The 22,779-nt window shown below is 44.2% G+C and overlaps 1 protein-coding gene across 2 annotated transcripts in view; it reads left to right on the top strand.

Moving 5' to 3' along the window:
- Positions 1 to 15,698, top strand: part of LOC119222557 (metabotropic glutamate receptor 4-like) — a 119,428-nt gene extending 103,730 nt beyond the window's left edge. The window contains exons 8-12 of one of the 2 annotated variants that reach the window (XM_037479300.2): positions 6,031 to 6,167; positions 7,701 to 8,636; positions 12,579 to 12,825; positions 13,765 to 13,810; positions 15,548 to 15,623. In XM_037479300.2, the coding sequence (XP_037335197.1) occupies positions 6,031 to 6,167; positions 7,701 to 8,636; positions 12,579 to 12,825; positions 13,765 to 13,802 (1,358 nt within the window). In that variant the 3' untranslated portion in view covers positions 13,803 to 13,810; positions 15,548 to 15,623. Of the gene's footprint in view, positions 1 to 6,030; positions 6,168 to 7,700; positions 8,637 to 12,578; positions 12,826 to 13,764; positions 13,811 to 15,547 lie in introns of both variants that reach the window. The other variant, XM_037479299.2, reaches the window with a different exon arrangement.
- The last annotated feature ends 7,081 nt before the right edge of the window (positions 15,699 to 22,779 follow it).

The following is a 22,779-nucleotide window of genomic DNA, read 5'->3' as shown; positions in this document are numbered from 1 at the left end:
GTCTTCGCCGTTGTTCCACTAGCTTCTTTTTCCCCCCTCAGCGACCTGCTAAATCGTTCTAAAGGAAAAGAAAGAAAAGTAGTTGCTGGATATTTACATATTGTAAGAGAAATCAATATCCTCGCAGCTCCAGCATCAAATCAGCCGGCAGTGATAGCCTATCTGCCAATATAAAACAAGAAATGAACGGAAATGCCAAACTAGGTTTGAGGACATTTTGAAGCATCCTCTGAGTCCTCCTGCTGTTATCACTCGCCCTTCGTTTAACCTGCAGGGGTCTATGGCTTATGGAAAATGGTGTTCTTTTGAGGTAGTTTTCTTTTTGAAAAGATTATTATACATATGGCATATGTATTATTTGTTCAGCTGTTAAAAATCGAAAGGAGTTTATTTTTTCAACTTCCTGTAGAAATGTAAACGTTGGCCAAGTAGACAGCCTCTTCTTCCATCTGCATTAACTGCTGTCATATCACAAAGACCCCAAAACATTTGGAGCATGACAGTATTATAAAGCCGATCTTGGTTGAATTGCTAAACACATTTCATACCTGAAGCAGCACATTATACGGCATCGTTTTCCCCAGTCACCGTGGGTAACAAGGAAGACGATTAAATGTGGGCGCACAGCCCTTCGTCCAATCCTGTTTCTAGATGTGTGGGAGTGGCTAAGTCATTTGTTTTGTCTCTTGATCTTTGATGACCTCTTTTTGAAATTTTGAAGAGATGGATTACTCTACAATGTTCAGCTCAAGAAGGCAGGCCGTTCCATTTAGGTGTTCATTAACAGTCTCAACACATAGCGCATAATTATACAAATGTGGCTTCAGCACAGAAACAGGTAAGATACCTGAATAAAAAGAAAACATGAATTTTAGGCTTCCAAAGTTGAAGCACAGACGCATATTTATGGAGGTCATCACGGCAACGTGTGCACGACTTTGACCTTCTGGCTCCGCAGAAAACAACATCAACGTGTGCTGAACGGAGTCCCACTTAGATCAGTGTTAGTGGCTAGAACTAATTACACATCGGATGCATCGAGGGTCAAAGTCTTTATGCAATCAGGCAGAATGCAAAGTGAGAAAGCCCGCGCCACCCTCACACATGATTATACAGTACAGGATACATTTATTTGTGTGATAATTACTGGGTGGTAGCTCCGGGTGAAGGGCAGTCCCAGGAATTATTCACAGTAAAGGAGGACCAGAAGTAGGGCCTGCTGGATGAGTCCAGAGTTCAGTTTGCAGCTTTGATTGCTGGAGGTGTTTACCGAACAGATGAGTGGGGATTCTTACTGGTTAGTCCGGGCTCAACTTAACTAACCCCAACAGTCACCGTAAATACATAGAATATACAAAGAAACAAAAGGGAAAGAGGATAAAATGTAGATTTACGGATATAGAGATATAAGCAACAAAGATACAATTATTTTTGTAGTACAGATGGTTCTCTTTTACTTTTTATTAATGTAGTCAATGTAACATTTATTGCAGGGGATAACAAAGGTTAACTTGGCACTTGTGTTTACAGCAGTTCCTCTGCATCCCTAATGGATATTTAGATAAGAGACGGTGCAGCGCTCGGCTGGGATTCACTGCAGGCCCCATCTTCAAAGTGAAAACGTTGTTTACCTGCACTGAGCGGGCTTCTTATTATGTAAGTGGAGAATAAAAAAAGACAACAAAATGGTTTACAGTTGTATCCCAAAGTCATATTTGGCAGACAGATTTGGTGTTTCAGCATCCGGGTGAAGCTTAACCCTAAACCACAGTACAGCAGGAGATTCTTTACACGTTCCTGAAAAACACAAGGAACAAAAGGAGGGTTCCAAAAAGGTCACCTGATCCCAGCGTATTCTGGGAATTCTCTCATGACTTCCAAGCTGACTTAAGGAAAGAGGGGAAACAGAGGACTGCAGATTCTGCAGATGAAGTGGTGACTCATCGACTGGTTCCCCCTCGCAAATGTGCTCGATGTTCCCTGAGGACGTTTTAAACTAGACCGTAAAGCCGTGTTTAAAGTGTTGGGATTAAACGCCGGCTGTAATGTCGGGTTTACAACGCCATTAAAAACCGCCCTTTTTCACAGGGTGTGGTTACTAATTTCAAAATTTTAATTTCAAAGTCACCTGATCATTCATTATTCAGTTTGTGTATTTCGCTGCACTGACCAAGGCAAGCTGCCTGTGAAAAGGGTCTAGAACAGGGGTCTCAAACTTGCGGCTCGCGACGATATTTTGTGGCCCCCACCATAATATGAAAGTTTAATGTTATTGCGGCCTGCCAGTTTTAAATGAAATAAAATAAACCGCTGTTAACTGGTATGTGGGACAATGTTATGATGTTCTGGTTTTCTACTGTGTGCCTGTCCAGTGAATGCGGCATGCATGTGAGTGACATTAGAGGCGGGGTCGTGTGTGTGTGTGTGTGTTTGAGCACAAGTCCCAGAACACGCACAAAACAACACTTAAAACAGCACACACACATGCCACTTACAATGCAGTGGGTCTTATTTAGGCTATACTGCAGTGGCATCTTGAGCAAAGGCGACTTCTGTGTCCAGCAGAGAAAACGAACGGAACCCACACACACAATTTGTTAAATTGAAGGCAAATTAAAGGGACACCAAGGCTCCATTATGCACACGCTGCGCTGTGAGGTTTTGGAGCTTCTTTACGCAGACGGATGATTCTAAACCGCAGCAGTTTATAACAAAAGGTTACATTCGTAACCAGAGACGTTCCCTCTCAGGGAACTCTAGCTGCGTAAAAACGCTGTGGGAACGCCAATACCCACTCACCATATGAGCAAGTGACCGTGGTGTGAAGTTAATGCGCACACTCAGACGAGAGCACCTGTTCTCCAGGCGTAGAGTTAAGGTCTAGACGGTAAAATCTCACGAACGTGTGGGGAGAGGACCATCCTGCCGCCATGCAAACGTTGTGCAGCGATACTTTACCCGACAAAAGGGCTTTAGAAGCCGCCATACCCCTAGTAGAATGGGCCCGGACAGCCAAAGGTGCTGGCTGACCGGCCGATTCGTAAGCAAGTGAGATGGCCTCAACCACCCACTTGCTCATCCTCTGCTTAGTCACCGGGCCGCCAGTGTTGGGAGGAATTTAGCCGGGGGAAGGTAGTAGGAACGCCTTCACCATGCCGGGTGCAAATTCCAAGCACGATGGGGCCACCGAGAGGGCTTGCATATCTCCAATTCTTTTGAGGGAAGAAATAGCAAGCAGGAAGAGGGTCTTAAGAGCCACATACTTCACTGCGACCTCTGCCATGGGCTCGAAGGGAGCACCGGAGAGACCCTCTAATACGATGGCCAGGTCCCAAGACGGTACTCTAGTGCTGGCTGCTGGCCTCAGCCTCAGGGTGCCACAAAGGAAGTGGGATACCAGTGGGTGTCTCCCCAGAGAACGGCCATCTAGTGGGGCATATGTTGCTGACAGGGCCGCCACTTAAACCTTGATAGTGGACGGGGATAAACCTGTGGAGAAACGTTCCTGCAGGAACTCCAGTACTGAACCAACTGGGCAGTTAACTGGGTCCAGCTGTCGTTCCCCACACCAAGTGGCAAAAAGCCTCCACCTACCGGCATACGCCTTCCTTGTAGCGGGGTCTCCACGACCTCGGTCGAGAGACCAGATCGTTAAAGGCGGGTCCCCTCAGGGGTCACGCCCATAGTCTCCATAGCTCCGGGCCGGGGGGAACGTTGGACCCCGACGCCTGCAACAGTAAGTCCGCCCTGATGGGAATCTCCAAGGGAGGATCTGCGAGGAGCGATATAAGGTCCGCGAACCATACTCAGGCCGGCCAGAACGGGACTACTAACAGTAGACTGACGCCGTCCTGACGGACCCTCTCCAGAACCCCTGGGAGCAGAGCAACCGGGGAAAAGCGTACAGGCGTGCCGTCTCTCTGGAGACAACCCGCTCAGCCATAGTAACTTCACACGCACTAGATGAAGGCACAGAGATGAATGGTCCTGCCCTTCGGGTCCCTTTATAGCGCCCTGGTCCTGGCGTCGCCCGCCTATGACGTACCAGCTCGCCATTGGTTAGATTTCACACGTGCTTCATGACGCGGTCACGCTGGGGCGTTCCCACAGCGTTTTTACGCAGCTCGAGTTCCCTGAGAGGGAACTCTTAGTAATGACAAGTTTTGTTTGTGGAATACCTGATGCGGACCCCAGGTCATTTGAGTTGAGACCCCTGGTCTAGAGAGACAGTGTGTCTACAGCTGACCAACGGATCCCGCCTGTCTGGGAAAAATGGAATTTTAAGCAGCACAGCAATTTGTGAGGGCGCAGTTTGAGGGATTAAACTATTCCTGAGGTCAGTGTCATTAAAGAGCCAACGCTGAAAAGCTAATCAACCCCACCATTAGTCTGTAACTACGCCCAATTAAACACCTAATAACCACCTACGTCTAGGCTCGCATTTACAATAGAATTAAATTACAGCTCTGAATGGTGGTACTTCTAAATCAGAGCGTCCTAATTCTGATTCCTGGCTATTGTTAGGTTTACAGCAAAGGCCTCCATCAAATTCACTGGAACCACCTCTGTACTTTTTAAAGTTTAACAACTGCAGCATCTTGTGTTTTCATGAATTTGTAAACACATTAGACCTCTTGTGGCTTCGTGGAGTTCACAGCCATTATCACAACTATGACAAGTTAATAGGAATCATAAATACACATGTTCATTAGTTCTCATCTTATTTGTAATTGCATGTTTGTAAAAACACAGCCCCCACAGTAGATGAGTTAGTTTAGCTTTCAACAGAAGTATTAACAGATTTTTACTCACTTCAACCACGTCAGAGTTAATCATTATACAGCGTGCGTCCCCTTTTTGCTGCATTTTGACAAACCTGCAGCTGATGACTGAGGGTGTGTGTGTGTGTGTTTGTGTGTGCGTGTGCATCTTCCCATAAATTGCGTGCCTTTTACACTTTAAACACTTCCTATGCAGCGTTTCATCAGAAAATGAACCTGACCTGGTTAATAAAACACCCAGTTTGCTAATGTTTGCTGGCTCTGCATGAAACATGCAGTGCTTTTTCTTTTTTTTTGCTAGAGGTGAAACTAATCGATTAAGGCGATCAAATTAATAGTAACATACATCCCACTCAATTCCCTGTATTGCTGAGACGGGCTGGAACGTTTTCATAATTGCACAGGAGCTCCTGCTGTTGTCTCAGACGTGCCCTCTAGATAATGCAGCAGGATTACACTAATACAGTTAGAACCTACAGGATTCTCATCAAACCCGACACACACACACCAGCAGAAGGGAGAAAAAGTTTCCACCTCCAACTCAAGAGGTTGAAACCAAAATCACCACTGGGACTTAAAATCAGAGGAACGACGCCCTAAAATAAACCACTCGGTTCAGAGGTAGAACACTATACTTTTGGAACATGAACAACTCTTTCCCAAAATCAAAACCCTGAGGGGGGGGTGTGGACGCCATGAATATTTATCTAATCCCTTTGGTGTAGCTCGAGAATTTACTGTACGCAAAATCCAAGCAACACATTTCCGCTGCATGTCGAACGAAGGGCATTTATTCCTCTTTACAAGCTCCACATGTTACAAAACGCTGCGCATTAAATAAATATGCAAATAGCCGGAGATGGGGAAGCTATTAATTGCGCTTAGCCGTGTGCCACCTTTCACCGTGGCTTCGCAGCGGGTTTGTAGGTTGGCGCGGCAACAGGAAAGAACAAGGAACTAAAGTGCTGATCAAAATCCGTCCTGTTTTTTTCGTTAGTGCTGCAGAGTAGGGGCCTTGTGGACGACCTGCGAACAAAGCAATGAGCAGAATGGAGGAGTGAGAAATGATGCAGCAGACAGCAGCACTGGCTCTCCTCAGAGGACCAGGACAACTTGGCAACCTCCATTTGTCTCCCATCATTAACACTAGAACGGCGTTCGCCTGGAGTCCCCTTGCGGCCTCCTTTCCTCTCACAGCATTGTGGGAACTGCTCGAGTTCACCGGGCTTATTTATCTTTTCATCCTCAGGAATTGCTGGCACCCCGGTGGTCTTCAACGTGAACGGAGACGCTCCTGGACGCTATGAAATCTACCAATACCAGATCACCAACAACGCCACGGAATACAAGATCATCGGTCACTGGACGGATCAGCTCCATTTAGACGTACGGATGTTTTAAACGTTACTTAAAATGGTTTTGGAAAGATTTATTGTTGGGAAAGGCGAACGCGCCGAGTGCCAGATGTGAGTGCTGTTGTTCATGCTTAATTCCTCCTCCAAAAGAATGCACCAGGCATCCAATACTTGGTTGTTGCAGGTAGCGCTTCATCTATTCACCTACTCGTCACTTATCACTGCTATCACAGGTAATAATGAATGCAGCAGGCTTACACCGGCTTTTTAAGCCGCAGTCGACGGAATACCATTAATAATAAATCCACTTCTTCCTGGTTGTCATTCAAATTCAGAAACATGGAGGCAAACAAATACTTTAGGTCAACACTCAATGACGTAAAAAGCCTTTTCGTTGTTGTTTTGACTTTAACCTTATTTTTACATCGTGCAGAAATACACCAGTTCTTTGTTTGCTGTAGAAACACATGAATCACAAAACTAATTTTGCATGTGCTTAACGTCCAAATAATTTTTTTTAAAATTCCAAACTTTTTGAGGCACAAAGTGTACTCATTCTACTGTTGTTATGCCTCATTTATGCACGAGCCCCTGGGTCGTCGTTTCTGTTGATTGCCAAACTGTAGTTATGGTTTAACGTCACTGTGGACTTCAAGGGCCTGAGTTTCTGCTGCATATTGATCACCTTCACCTGTATATCACCCACATGGCAATATCACCTTCACAGCAGCATCACCTGCAGCATCACCTTCATCCCTGAGATGCTCAAGGAAGATCACAGACCCAAATCCTCTAAATTACCCAGATGTTTCTGTGAATAATTGAATATTCCCAACCCCTTTTCCTCATACTATCGTACTTGTGTACGATAGTAAAGCAACCTGCTTTATAATAAAATATAAATAACGTCAGGGAAACAGCACAGGCACACGATGCTTGGTGCATTGAGACTGCAGTACCGAGCATACTCCACTGACTTTGGGTCCTCCAGTCAGTGCAACATTCCTTGTGGAAGTTGTTTTCCTTTAAAGTTATAATTCGATGAGCTAACACAATCATGCATGGAAAACAACTGTGACAAATATCACATTTACAGTGCTCATTCAATCATGCAGTGTCTATGTGTGTGTGTGTGTGTGTGTGTATTAAGCTGTGTATCTGAGTGAGATCTGTTTTTCTCACCGACTGACTGAGTGAAGTGTAAAGCGTGAAGAGTGAAGCGACTCTGAAAAGGAGAAGGAAGTTCTCCATTGACACTGGGAACAACTGGGACCCTCTTTCCGTGTGTGTGTGTGTGTGAACTAATCCCAACAAGTGTTAATTGAAATATTTCATGCATTATGCATTATGTAATAGTTGAAACAATAAGTAGTACTGTACTGTAAACTGTGTTTTGGGCTCTCTAAGGACAATTGTAAGCTGATCAAAAAGCTACACACAATGACTAATTACATGGTATTCATGTACCTTGCTCGTGTTCCAGAATTGCGAATACATGGGTTAAAGATTATTGATACGGTTAGGTGGAATAAACTGGTCCTTTCGCTCTACTCTTCCCCTCCAGACCGATGAGATGCAGTGGCCCGGTGCGACACAGGAAGTGCCCTCCTCTATATGCAGCCAGCCCTGCCGCCCTGGGCAGCGCAAGAAGACGGTGAAGGGGATCCCGTGCTGCTGGCACTGTGAGAACTGCGATGGTTACCAGTACCAGGCGGACACGTACACCTGCAAGATGTGCCGCTTTGATCTGCGGCCCAACGCCAACAACACCGGCTGCGACCCCATCCCCATCGTCAAACTGGAGTGGAGCTCGCCGTGGGCGGTGATCCCGGTCCTCATCGCCGTGCTGGGCATCATGGCCACCCTGTTTGTGGTGGGCAGCTTCGTGCGCTACAACGACACGCCCATCGTGAAGGCGTCGGGGCGAGAGCTGAGCTACGTGCTGCTGACGGGCATCTTTCTGTGCTACGCCACGACGTTCCTCATGATCTCCACCCCCGACGTGGTGATCTGCTCCCTGCGGAGGATTTTCCTGGGCCTCGGCATGAGCATAAGCTACGCGGCGCTGCTTACCAAGACGAATCGCATCTACAGGATTTTTGAGCAGGGCAAGATGTCGGTGAGCGCCCCCCGGTTCATCTCCCCGGCCTCCCAGTTGGTCATCACGTTCAGCCTGATATCGGTGCAGCTCCTTGGCGTGTGCATCTGGTTCGGCGTGGACCCGTCGCAAGCCATCATCGACTACGAGGACCAGCGCACGGCCAATCCCAAAATGGCCCGTGGCGTTCTGAAGTGCGACATATCGGACCTCTCGCTCATCTGCCTGCTGGGTTTCAGCATGCTGCTGATGGTCACCTGCACCGTTTACGCCATCAAGACCAGGGGGGTCCCCGAGACGTTCAACGAGGCCAAGCCCATCGGCTTCACCATGTACACCACTTGCATCGTGTGGCTCGCCTTCATCCCCATCTTCTTCGGGACCTCGCAATCGGCAGAAAAGGTGAATATTATTTGGACTGTGGTGGAGGTTTGGCCTCATTTTACAAACTAGATCTATAGAATTCGTACTGACGCCAGTGTGGTCACTTATCTTTCGTCAATTGGAACATGGCAGCAGAGGGTCAATTTAATCCACTTGTGCTTGTTGGACGTCGGTTTTTCCATTTACAGTTCTTTCATATTTTCAATGTGCCTCATTGAGAGCAAAATGGCCACTCAATTTCGGTTTGTGGTAGAGCGTCGGCCTCTTGTGTTTGCGGATACGGCCGCCATTCATCACGAGACGACAGGCTTTGTGCGCCGCCGTGGGGATTAAGAGTCTTTTAGAGCCGCCTCGAGGATAATTCATTCACCTCAAGTTTTCTTTGATTGCACTTGTGTGCGCGTTGGAGTCAGTTTTGCCAGGTGGGAATACCGAGGAGTCGCTGAGTCACCGGTTTGTGAAGTGGCGGCTCGTGAGGTTTCCTAACCTCTTACGAGCGCTCAACACAGAGGAACACTGAGAAAGGAGACAAAGGAAAAGTCAAACTGAGGCCTGGGATTGGGAATTCTACGGTTTGGCCCTGCATTAAAAAACTTAAAATAGAATCCTTCACGCTGCAGATGATTTAAAAAAGAGTTTGTCAAAAGGCAACAAAAGAGAAATGGACATTTTGATCTGGGAAAGACATTCTTCTCAGTTTGACGTTTTGTAGTTTTGTTTTTAATGTTCTCCTTCAAAGTCTTACAAATGATTGTTTTGTACTAAATATACAGCAGCCCAACAACAACCTTTGATAATAGCAAAGCTAATTATAATTTGAAAGTGTCACTGGGAACCGTCATCTTCATTTACTTGCGGTATCAGCCTGCCGAGTAACACAAGAAGAAAGAGAATGATAAAAGATGGGAGAGTTGTGTTTTTAGCTTTCCTCTGCTCTCTGTGAATATGGTGAGATATTGATTTGGAATGAGATTGTGGCAGAATCCATTAGATCCTCTGAGCCTGCTGTGTTGTCTGTAGATGTGGCGAAGGCCCTTCAGCATCAACAGGCTGTGAGGCACGCCCCCAGCTTTCCCCGGATCGCGGCCAAGAAAATCTAATCAACAATAAAATGCAGCGCCTCACGCGTAGCTTGACTGTTGAAGAGCAGGTGGACAAAGTGAGCAGAGAAATCACGGTCATTGTGTTGTTGACGTCAGAGGTGTCAAGTAACGAAGTACAAATACTTTTTTATTTTGGGTATCTATACTTTACTTGAGTATTTTTCAGACGACTTTTTACTTCTACTACTTACATTTTCGCGCAAATATCTGTACTTTCTACTTCTTACATTAAAAAAAATCGCTTCGTTACTGCTATTTCATTTCGGAAGGTTTTCCGACTTGTCACGGTTCAAAAACACGCAAAAGAACTATCCGGATAATCGCGCCGTAAAGAGGTGAAGGATCTTTTTCAGGAGGCAGATCGGTGGTCGGGGTACAAGTTGATCTCAGTTGGCATTTAGCAACATGAACCCTTCTCCTCCTCCTCATGCAAAGTCCATGTAACGTTAAACGAGTCTTCGTGACCATGGGCCGGCCCTACATGTTTTTTCTAACTTTATTGATAATCTGGGACAACACAGCGACCTGCTAGTAGCGCAGCGTCTTCAATAAAGTGACGTATGTCTTAATGCAAGGCTTTAGAAATGAACACTAAGGGATTCTGTATTTGTTCAATATTTTGATAACCGACCGCTCCCCATCATTATGTTCTTAATGGACATTTTTTTCCCTTTCAATACTTTTACTTTTTTACTTTAAGTAGTTTTAAAACTAGTACTTTTATAATTTTACTTAAGTAAAAAGCTTGAGTTGATTACTTCTACAAAAGTATTTTCAAAACCTAGTATCTATACTTCTACTTGAGTAATGAATGTCAATACTTTTGACACCTCTGGTCGACGTTCTTATTAACTTACAGAGCAGTGTTAAATAGAACCATTGGTAAAATAGCACTGTAACACCGACGGTTATAGAAATACCCTATCAGGATCATACAAGGACCTGCAAACTTTCATTAGATGGAATGTAGCCCATTTGCATTCTTCAAAAAAACAAAACAACATTTGCTGATTTGGAGAAAAATTGTTTGCGCGTTTCCGTGGGAACAGGTGGGGACAGCTATCAGGACGAGGGATTTGATGCCTGATGACGTAAAAGGAGCAATCCTGTGTCGCAGAAGCTTCATAATGGCTGAGCCCTGTGAGGGTTCTGTCCCCCCCCCCGCTGCACCGATGGAGCGGATTGGCAATCATATCGCCGTGTCGGAGAAAATTTATGTCACCAGCGCCGATGGAGGTGGACAGGGTCTCGGCTCTCCTCACAGAGGGACTCCACTCTGCTCTCCAAAGGGGCAGCAATATTGTTCCGAACCCACCACAGGCCACGTGTAATCTTCTCAGGAGATTACAAACCCCCCCCCCCCCCCCACATAGCACCCTCCCTCACAGAGGACTGCTAGCACTGCAGAATGATGGAAGAAAATGCCCCATCACTTCCATTTGGCACTGACATCTTTCTTTTCTCTACTGGCATGGCTTTATGGAAGCTCATTCTTGCAACGCTTCTATAGATTAGGTCTTTGATTAGATTCACATATACTGTATGTGCATCATGTACACCGTCGTCAGTGGACAACAAGTGATGCTACTCATTGTATATTGTACATCTTTTGCTTTCCCCTTAAACCTGAGTGCCCTTATACGATGAAGAAAAGAATAACAGAATATCTAACTGACAGACATTTCCAAAACACTTTGATGGATCTGTGGTTTGTTAAAAATGAATAAATAAATGGCAAATAGCTTGAAATGTGAGGATAAATGTTGCACAGGCTCACACACAAACACATTAAGTCATGACCCCACACTGGTGACGCGCTGGTGGTTGGGCGCCCTGCGAGCTTTTCTCACGCCAAAAGACTCCGTCATCTGTGATGTGTGCAAATGTAATGTCAGACCAAACCTCAGGCACATCTCTCTGAAAGATGTCTGCCAGCTGCGTTCAGACTGTACCCTCCTCGCCTCTCGTTCATCAACTTCACAGGACGCCCCGCCATCGTATCACGGAGGGCGGGGAGGGAGTCAACGGTTCTCTAATTGATGGTTTTGACACCAGATTACTGGGAAAAGGCGTAGCGAGACAATGAAGGGATTACTTTGAGGATTTTTGTACCGTTCGTAAAGAGAATGCGCTGATATCAAATATGATCTACCCTATCGTACATTCTACATCCGCTGACTCGTCACGTTACCTACAACCCAGAAAACTTGTCTGAGCTCTAGGCTGATTATCGTGAACGAAGAATCCCTTTGAACATGCTGTAGGATGTGGCTCCTTGGCGGTTGCCTGCGGCCTTGAATCTGCTACCCAGCTGTGAGCTGCAGCTGTCACTGGCTTCCGAAAACACACAATTCTTAACGCTGTTGTGTGAACCCTTGGAGTAAAGACATCTATACGCAGACTGCACAGAGACCTATCAGGAGGGCACTTCTATTAGTTATGTATCATAAATAAGCAAACACGTCGATGAAAGCAGAGCTGTGGGGTGATGAACCCAGCGTGCGAAATAAAGTAAGAAATATGAATAAAGGGCACTCTGATGCGAAGCTGTGATTTACATGAAAATGTTAGCACCTACTATTCATATATTACTTGTGTGAGTCAGTGACCGTCCTTAAGGCAATATTAAAATCTCCTGAAAGCAATACATTCCTGGCAATCACACAGACCCCAAACCATTATTCTTCCTGCAGCTTTATTAGAATATTGTCTCTCCGAATAAAAGATGTGAATTAGATTTTCTTTGATGGACCTCTTCGAGCCGCGCCGGCCCTCCACTGGGTCTGCTCGACTCGACCAGATATTCTAGCACCAGTCGCCGGTGCCTCAGCGAATGAATGTCTGCTTGTGATTACAGATGTACATCCAGACCACGACCCTGACCATCTCCGTGAGCCTCAGCGCGTCCGTTTCCCTGGGAATGCTCTACATGCCCAAGGTGTACGTGGTTCTGTTCCACCCGGAGCAGAACGTTCCCAAGCGAAAGCGCAGCCTGAAGGCGGTGGTCACGGCGGCCACCATGTCCAACAAGTTCAACCCAAAGGGCGGCCTGAGGCCCAACGGGGAGGCCAAGTCTGAACTGTGCGAAAGCCTCGAAACGCAAGGTTGGTATGGCCCCTGAGGGGGCTAAAGGAGGAACAGAAAGAAATGAATGTGTTCCAAAGACTCAACCAGGAGTGGATTTTATGCTGACTCAAGGGGACAAAAATGAGTAATCGAGTACACTGACAATAATGGACGTGATGCGTTATTTTGCAGTTCAGGAAATGAGCATGTCTTATGAGCATGCATGAAATGAGAGTGCCATGTCAGTGGCAATGTGATTGGTATTATACATCATACTTTGTGGTGTAATGGTGTGAACAGTAGGGCTGACCTCAACTAAAGAACAACTTAGTGGACCAACACTGAAAACATGATCTTGTCAATTAGTTTTTCGACTGAGTACCTCTGCTTACCAGTGATGAGTCTCCTGTAAATAACCAAATGAATGATCGCCCAAACCATTCTCAGCAAACTAAGACCAAAACGACCAATCAGCTGTGATTTTTTTTTTCCCACCAGGGTCCATGTTTTTGGATCTGTAGCTGAAAAACAGAGTTCCGTTCTCCCAAACTCAGACCACACTGGACTTTTGAATCAGGAGGTGCGACAGTGTGCTCACACGATTCTGATCATTCAAACGGAACTAAGGGGACGGGTCGCTCAGTTTTGGGGGAAAAAAGGCCATTTCAATCACCAGGATACGCTGGTGTGAGCCTGCTGTCACTGTGTGGGGGGGCATTGTTACATCCAATCAAGCAACAGCACATGCTCTGATTACTGAAGTCCTGATTCTACACTCCATCAGGCTGAACAGTGTAGAAGGAAGCGTATTAGACAAAAGGCCTGAGCCCACACTTGAATGAATGCCTTTTTTTTCCCCCAACCTCAGAATGAAGTCGTTATGTCTCATCCTATTATAGAGCCCATTTATAGGTGCTGATCTCGCCTACTGATATGAACTGTGAATCTAACAACTGCTCTTTTTGCTTATGCGTCAGACTGTTTTGAGGGAGGGGAGCCTTGTGAGGGACTTTAGCCTCTCAGGTAACCTGATCAGACAATGACTTTGCCCTTTTCCTTTTCTTATTTTATCTGTGACCACTTGTTCCGTGTTACTTTCTGCTAATGTTCAGCACAGCACCCTTGCCTGCCTATTCTACGCACATAGCATCCCCCCCCCCGCCCCCGTTTAAATCCCAGGATCATGAATGACACGAGGCTGTAATCACACCCCGGCAAATGCACCTTTGACCAACACACATTAACCTGGGGAGGCAATATTGGCTGACCCCAGTGCTGTGAAATGGCAAATCAGTGAGGTGAGGTCTGTTAATGTGGGCAGATGACACCACTCCGTCTGAGTGCAGGAGACAAGCGATAGCCATGTGTCCCCTGCAATTTGTTCCCCCCCTGTTGATAAAAGAAGGAATTTGCGGTAACGGGAAAACAACAATACGCGGCGACGGGAAAAGACTGATGGGTCTGCCAGCTCCAATTCTTTCTGGGCCATCTATTTTTTATCTTGGCCTTGCAGCACATAAATATTCAAATAAGGTCCATTTATCACTGCTTCTCTTGGAAGAGATGCCCCCCCACACACACACACACACACAATCGCCCCTCTGCCATCTTCCTGCACCCAACGTGGCACAGACAAATATAGGTAAACATTTACCGTCACACGTCTCTCGTCGGCAGCACTTTTTGGCCCAACTCTGGCTCTCAGCTGAGTTCTGATTGGATCCATCCCCTCTGACATATTCAATCAGCCCGGGCTGCTGTGGACAGATTGGCAGATTGGCAGTGTGATTACCACCACGCCGAGCATGCTCGCTGACGCCAGGCTTATTCAAATGGATGAAGAAATGGCACAGAAGTGGAAAGGAGTGCACACACACACACACACAGAAAGTGACGGTGCTGCTACGGTCACTGTGTTCTGCCCTACGGTCAACCCTCTTATGTGTTTTATCCCAGCTGAGCAGATTCCATGAAACACGAATGTTAAAGACCAATGAGCACCGCTGTCAAACATTGATGAAAAGGCTCATGTCAATTCCCATTTTGTCCAATATGCATTAGAGTTCTAGACGTTACCGTCATTCACTGACTGCTGCATGCTTTGCTTGGTGCACAAAGACTCCTTGGGTATTTGCATGGGGTAAAGGATGCATTTTTGGCACAACTACATGAGAAAATCAGCTGTGAGGAAACATTATAAAAGAGGATTCCCTAATTTCATTAATGGTATTGTAGTAGCAGCTCCTGACAATGACATGAGCACGTGAGTCGTACTCCATCTGCATCAAGGTCTCAACAAATACGTCACGTGACATGTGTGCAATGTTAGCATGTCTAATAAGCGGTTGTTCAATTTCAACCAAATACTATTTCTTTAACAAATGTTATGAAGTCGCATTAAATCTATTCTCAGGCTAAAACATTGGATAGATTCATTTTTCATTAACAACTATTCGGATTACTCGTTCATCTTTTCAGGCCTTTCACCCCCCCCCAAAAAAGAAATTGTTTGTTCTAAATCAGTCCAACAAAATTCTGTTTTCCATTTTTGTTTCAATGCGTCACCGCTGTAAACGCAGCCTTCCCGTTAGAAAAAGCCTGCTATTACAATCGGTTCCACTCATTTGAGGAAGCTACCCGTGAATAGAGCGTCCCATCAATCTGGACGCCAACACTGACAGTTTACTGTCGCATGGCTTTGTGAATTGTCACCCATTATGTTTTTAACCCTCTCCTCCCTTCTCCCTCCTCCGCTTTCAGGGTTGGCTTCCAAGCAGACATACATAAGCTACAGTAACCACGCCACCTAAGCCAGGGACCAACAGAGGAAGCCGAGCCGAGTCCTGCCTGAGGAGAAATCACCTGATGGGGGAAATTGCTACAGCAGAGAAGGGCTAGGAAAGGGGGGGGGGGGGGGGGGGGAGAGATGTGATGTCATTTTTCTAGAGAATCAGGTAATGGCTCGAATGGAAAGTTCATGAGAAATGTGTAGTAGTTGCAGGAGGGGGTGGGAAACAATTTATTGTCCCTCCCCCCCCCTTTAAAGACGAAGGTGTGAGCGCTGAGCGGTGACGTCTCCAGATGTCAATCGCTGTATGTTTTCCTTTTGAAGTGTAAAAGCACACAGTTTCAGTTCTTATCTGATTTCTATATATATAAAAAAAATGAAGAGGAGGGGAGACAGAGGGGGTGGGGGGTTGAGTTCTTGCTCAAGTCAAATGCAGTCCACAATATAAACAAAGTCATTATTTTTGGTTACTGATATTGTTGGGCATGAACTGTACATGCCTTAGTACAGCACATCCAATATCCCTCCATGAAACAACCAGATGTGAAACACCTGGAAAATAAAAGCGGTGGGTCATCCCAGTGGGTTTGTTTGTTTGTATTTTTGGGATAAATGTTGAGAAAAATAATGAAGATGACGATGATGCCATCATCTTGGCAGACCTAATGTACAGTCCCAGAGCATGCTTGTGGGAGCATCACGTGTACTGTGCTGTGTTGTCAACGTCTTTTGGAATGCAACATTTGTCATGGTCGCCACTCGCGGTGGAGGCCGTTAGCTGCCGGGTTAGCGTCTGCTAGCGTCACTTCAAAAAGACAAGCAGGAGGCAGATGTAAAGGAACATGGCCGTAAGGAACCTTGGTGGTTTACTCCGTGCTTCTTTTAAAGTCCACTCGGACGTGAAGACGTGTTGATGCATACTTCAAACATCCCGCGTTCACTGGCCTTTGTTCATCATGCGCTTCTTGAAGCCTTTGCTAATTCAAGCAGTTGTAGGATTGCGAGGATTCGTTTTTGTTCCTTTTTGTAGACGTCGCGACATTTTAACACATTTGTATTACGCGTTCCTGCCAAATAAATTAAAGAAACTCATGTTTCCATGTTATCCTGTGTTAACTATATTGGTGTTTTTCAATGTTTCAAGATATACGATTTAAATTGTTTTTAGCGCTGGAATAAATAATTGTCTATTATGTCACAAAAGAAAACACACGTCAGCGTGGTGTTGTTCCAAATATATACAGTACAGTATAATGGATTGCATAGGCCAGTATTACATGGGAACCTCTTACAATCACTGATAGATGCAAAAGATTGTATTCCCTTTATGGGTCATGAATTTCAAGCCCACGGAGGAAATTGCTAATGAGAGATTTAATAGTATTTTGAGGACACAATTAGGCTCATGCAGCTACTCAGCATGAAGACCACTTTGGAACAGGAGCAAACCTTTGATCTGTTCAGAGATCATTGAGTGAAGGACAAAAAAAATTGACTTTCTTACTTGTCACCTTTTGACCGTTTTGTAGGTGACACTAACTCCCTTAAACTATTCCAGACAATTCTAAAGAGTCATATTTTTCTGAATGTGAAATTGAAAACATGAAAAGCCGGCAATGAGTGACAGGGTGGCTGATACGGCGCTATGCAGTTTTTAGCTTTATTCTGTGTTTAAATGCCTTTCAAATAATAATCATTCTGTCTGACACACATTGCTCGACTATCCGCAGTACTGTTGAGAAGCTGTCGTTGTTGGAGGGGAAGTGGGGAGGTACAGCTGCTTGATAAATAAGAGGCCACTGCCTTGGTTCTGGGCCTGGTTTCCATTCTTCACGGTGTCGTTTCAAGAGCATTCTGTTGACACAGGAGCAAGAGTGGACTATTCATACACACTCTGTTACGGTCTGAAGTATTTGTCATTAAAAGTGACTCTTGTCGCATTAAATGTTATCCTCAGCAATGCAAAAATATGTATGTTGCATGTCAAAGCTCATAACAAGCCATGTGAACAATTTGAGAGAAGTGGTGTAAAGTCCAGAAGGAAAACTCCTGCAGAGGATTATAAATAACTGGTACCTTGGTTTTAATCAATGATTCTTTCAGCTTCAACTAAAGTCTAGTGTTGCCGCAAATGTTGTTTTCTCATGAGTTGATAAAAGTATTGTTTGTGGGATTGTTTGTGTTTGTGAATATGATACTTATGATACTTCTCTGCTTTTATTTGCCACAACCCCCCTACCTCCCCTTTATTTTTCTAAAACACGTTGTCTGTGTTACAAAAATAGAATATGTAAGTGCTGACTGAAATTAAGTGACAAGTTAATGTACGTTATTAAAATGGATTGATCCTGTCTGCTTTATGTACTGAGTTATATAAAAAAAGAAAGAAAAAAGAATTACAGTGCCTGGATATTTATGAATAATCTATAGAAAAAAAAAATACAATGTGTAGAGCATGTTAATTTTTATATATTTCTAATAAAAGACTGTTTTGCTAGTAAAGTGTGGCCACATGTTCTTACGAAGCTTGTTTTATTAATTGTTGAATAGAAAACTGATTTACAAAAAAAAGGGTCATAATCAATAATTAAATCCTTATTACAGTATTTCCCATGTTGACTCTGGAAGATGCTTTATTCATTGTTTGATGTTTGCCCATCTGACGAGTGATTACCTCATCAGTACCTGAGAACAAATGTTCACATTTGTTATAAAACAGAAAGGGTTTAAGCTGCCTTAGAGATGAAAGAATGCGCCCACTCACTTCCACGTATCGAGACACACGGGTTATTTTCTAAACAGCACTATGGGATCGGCGTTCGGTATGAGTCGCCACCACAAACACACGTATCCGTTTTTTGTGAAGCACCGATGCATCGTTTATCAATGTGATTTCCGAGCGGGCATCCACGTCACACACAACGACACACCGACGGAAGCGCCCAGAGCTAGAACTCGTACCTCCCACGAAATAATCAGGCTTTCCCATTTTGTCATTTTTACGGCTGAACCGTACAGCCGGGTGATTCGCCAGAAGGAGAAGCTGTCAGGCAGCTGAAGAAAAAACGGATTTCAACAGCAGTTTAAAATACAAAATCGGAAAGTGGTATGGGGAAGACTTCAAGGCCACTATTAAGCACATTAATGACAGATGAAAATGTCAAACATGAAAACAAGTCCGATGCCGAGTTTCCACCCAGTAATCAGGGGAGCCGATACCTTAACCCCGGCTGGTGGATCGATATGGTCAGCAGCACCGGCAGCTGCAAGCTCAGAAGGAATTGAGAAAAGATCATAGCATCTGTACAAGCTGACAGATTTATGAGAGACTCTGAATAAAATGGTGAAACCATCTTTATGGGCATTTACTGCCGGGTTGAAATTGCCACCTGGATGATGACGGATACGACGCTGCCCTTAACCCAGAGTCTTCTCAGTGACTCTCCTGCCCTACACAATTAGCAGACACAGCAGGGTGTGCTAATGGGTGTGGTGTGCAGTAAAAATTAAGATCAGAGAAAAATGTAAAAAGAAGCCAAAAAACAAATGAATAAATAAGGCCTCATCATTATGTGGAGTACGTAATGTTACCTTCATGTAGAACACTCAGAGTGCTTTACTCCATGTAGAAATAGAAGCCTGATTCTGCAGACATGTTTTAATCTCGTGAACCTGCAATTTGATCAGACCAGATAAAATACAGATAGTGTAGTTACCTAAACTTTTCCCACCAAAGGCATATTTACGTTTCTTTTTAACAGGAAAAGCACCATTTCAGGATGACAAAATGAAACCATTTAACTAACTCATTGATTAGTTTATCAGTTTAAATTGAAACCCGGCTTGTCACGCAATTCAAAGAAGCTGGTCCACCTTAAAGATCTGCCCACCTTATTTACGTCTGAGTTGTTGCAGACCTGGATACAGGAACTAGGTTTGCATCTTGAGGAGCTGCAGCATTTACTCACTGACAAAATATGTTCTAAATTTGAAGAAATTGCCTTCAGCTGTTCCTGAAGTATTGCATTCACAAGAATGGCACCGATGGGAGGTCACAGAAACTTTGACCTTTGACCACCAACATCTACTCGCTGTGAACTGTCCAATTATAGCAATACAAACATAGCTGTTAAAACTGTATGTTGATCTTCTACCTGCGTCTTATCCAGCCTACAACTCACATGGGCGGTGTGTGTGTGTTTGTTTATTTCAGGACAGCAGAGAGCCGCTACATCTTCCGTCGAAAACTCAAGACACACCTTTTTAGACTCTACCTTGACTAAAACACTAGCAAACCGTAGCACTAACAAATGATAGCACTTAAATTGTACGTATAATGGCACTTTTCTATAACATGTTTTGAAACTGCTTATTTGATGAAAAATGTACTTTCTTGTTACTTGTTCTTCTGAGTTTGTATCTCTATGTGGAAATGCACTTATTGTACGTCGCTTTGGATAAAAGAGTCAGCTAAATGACATGTAATGTATTGTAATTTGTTTTCTATTTCTGTATCCAGTGGCAGTTTGTCACAGTAACCTAACTCCAAGAAATACAGCCATGTTCTCCTTTTCATCTGAATATGTTGTAAAATCCAGATTTATATTAAAAACTGCATGTTGTAAAAGTGTGCATCGGTTCTTGATCTAGAATAGGATGTGCAAGGGTCTGGAACAGTAGACGTCGCTCATAATAAATAGAGGCGCCGACAAGCTGTCTGAAGACAACTTCAGCCCCTTGGCCAAGCTGCTCACCCTGTCAGATGGCCTTCCTCAGAGTGGACCACGAACTCATGTGGCAGTATGATCAGCTCCATCGGCTTCAAGAATACCAACTGAGATCCAATTTGATCATGCAAAACCTCTGTCTTTTCTGATGCCTTGCTGTAAACTTACCAACACTTGATGCTTGATTGAAAAGATGCACACTCTTGCAAATGCAAGTTGGGAGAGAAAGCAAAATGCTTTTTTGTTTGTAAACAGGTTGTAGTTTGATGTAATGTGTTCACAGGAAGCAACGAGATTCTGAATAGGATCTTTCTGTCCTTTTTTATGCCTGGATCCTGAGCCCAGTACGTCCTACTCTCCATATCATCTCCTACAAATTACCAAGAAAACATCAGTTGAATGTTTTCCCATTAGACTAATATCGCCATGTCAACAAATGAATACGTACTGTTCCCTGGATCCTTTAGGGAATATACGCTGAAGGTTTTTCATTTGAAATATTACTTTAATATTTCCACTTGGCTGCTCTTACCAGCAAGTGGGTACTTCATTTGTTCCCTGGGAGAAAAGCATTAAAATAGAGCCGAGGTCTGTCTTTCTTTCTGGGTGTGGTGAAGATACAGCTGTGACGTTAACCCCCTGGTGAGTGTGGATTCAGTTGGACCCCCCCCCCCCAGCATTGTGGTGTTACACAATGCGCTGAACAACAACAAGTCAACAAACACTAGTTGAGTGTCATGTATCTGATCAGCGTGCACGTGTCTCTCAGTGTGCTGCCAGCATCAGTCACACAGACGGGGGTTTAGTGAGCGATGGAGCTACAAGGCTACGAAGCTCTAATGACAATAGGGGTGAAGCGAGGCCATTCTGAACCTATTCTACCCATTGGTCCAGGAAGGATAAATAAAACACCAAAGACTGGGGGGATTTCCCGGGTAGCTCAATAAATCACGAAGACTTTTCTGGCATGTAGCACTTTGTTTTAGCAAGATTCTAAATATGTTGTATGATCTCGCTCCAGCTTCTTCTGAAGGGAAGTGTGTCCGACAACGATCTGAAGGGAGTAGCATTGAGTTGTGTTATCTTTATTCCTCTTAAAACAAATCCCGTTAATCCTGGGATTGAGTGCCGATTGGAACCTTTCATCCAAAAGCCAGATGTTAGACGTCCATAGTGTGCAGGTGGAAAGGGGCTTAAGATACAACCAAATGTCAAATGCCTCCAGCTTGCCCTCCACACTGGCAGTGAGGGCACAGTAAACCTCATCACGAAGCAGACACATAAAGCGTCCTGGTGCACAGCTAGATTACACACGTTTGGAAAGGTCATTGGTGGCCCAAAGTGAGTTGAAAGTATTTTAAGATCTCCACAGCAGAAGGATATTGGGTCTTCCAGCTAGGTTTTTAGGAAATAAAACACAGTTTTGTATGATATACATTCCAGATGCAAAAGTGAAGACTTAGAGAAGAATGTGTGTTTTTATGGATGGCCGTTATATGTAAAATGCTTATTGTCATGAAGGTTTCTCTTTTCAATTAGCATTGCTGTTTATACACTAGGTGTGTTTTTTGTGTGTTGACATTCCGAGTGTTATAAAGTACTAGACATACATTAGTTGAATCAAGTTAGCACACAGTGTGTACTGTTACAGTGAAGGGAAACATTTTTGTATTATATATCAGTAACGATATCTCAGTATTGTATATGTCATTAGCTATTGGTAAAACTCTCCTCTGGTAGTTGGAGGAAGAGATAGAAGAAGAAGAAGAAGAAGGTATTTTAGGTGACCATCTGTTCTTGGACAAAGCACAGAAAACAAAAACATCCCCACCATGCTAATAATTATAAAGATGTGCTATTAGAACAGTTTACGCCTCCCCACCAGGAAGACGTACTTGTTCAAGTTTATTTAAACCCCTCTGAATGTTTAAATGGCATGTGCCTCCTCAGATGACATGAAATATTCTTGCACAACTGACATGTGCACAGCATCTTTTGTTATTGCTCCCAACACGTTCAGGAGTTTTTGGACATGCGGCATCAGTCACACAGAAAACGTTTCCTCACTGGAATCTGATAAATGGAATTCAAATGAGCACATATCTACTACAATTCAAATCACCCGGAAAGAAACTAATTATAGTTATTTGCAGCCTTTTTCCTGAACCTCAAATAATGTTAAACTCCATTGCAGTATAATGGTGCCCTGTTGTGGAAGATAAATATTCCATCAGCAACACTCCCTCAATGTGCTGTTCAGGTTTGTGCAACCAAAAAATTATAAACTAACTTGGTTTTCAAGGTTGGAATTCCATCATAAATAGTGTGCGAATCAGTGCATTTCATAATGTTTTCAAATACGATAATATAAACAGACACAGTAAGACACATATTTTGAGGTGCTTGTATTTTACTTTAGTATTTGTATATCTCTACTGCAGTAAATCAAAGAGGGATAAACCCATTTGCAAGCTTTT

The sequence above is a fragment of the Pungitius pungitius genome, chromosome 1 (assembly GCF_949316345.1).
Source record: "Pungitius pungitius chromosome 1, fPunPun2.1, whole genome shotgun sequence".
Taxonomy (NCBI): domain Eukaryota; kingdom Metazoa; phylum Chordata; class Actinopteri; order Perciformes; family Gasterosteidae; genus Pungitius; species Pungitius pungitius.
This window is presented reverse-complemented; position numbering and strand designations above follow the sequence as displayed.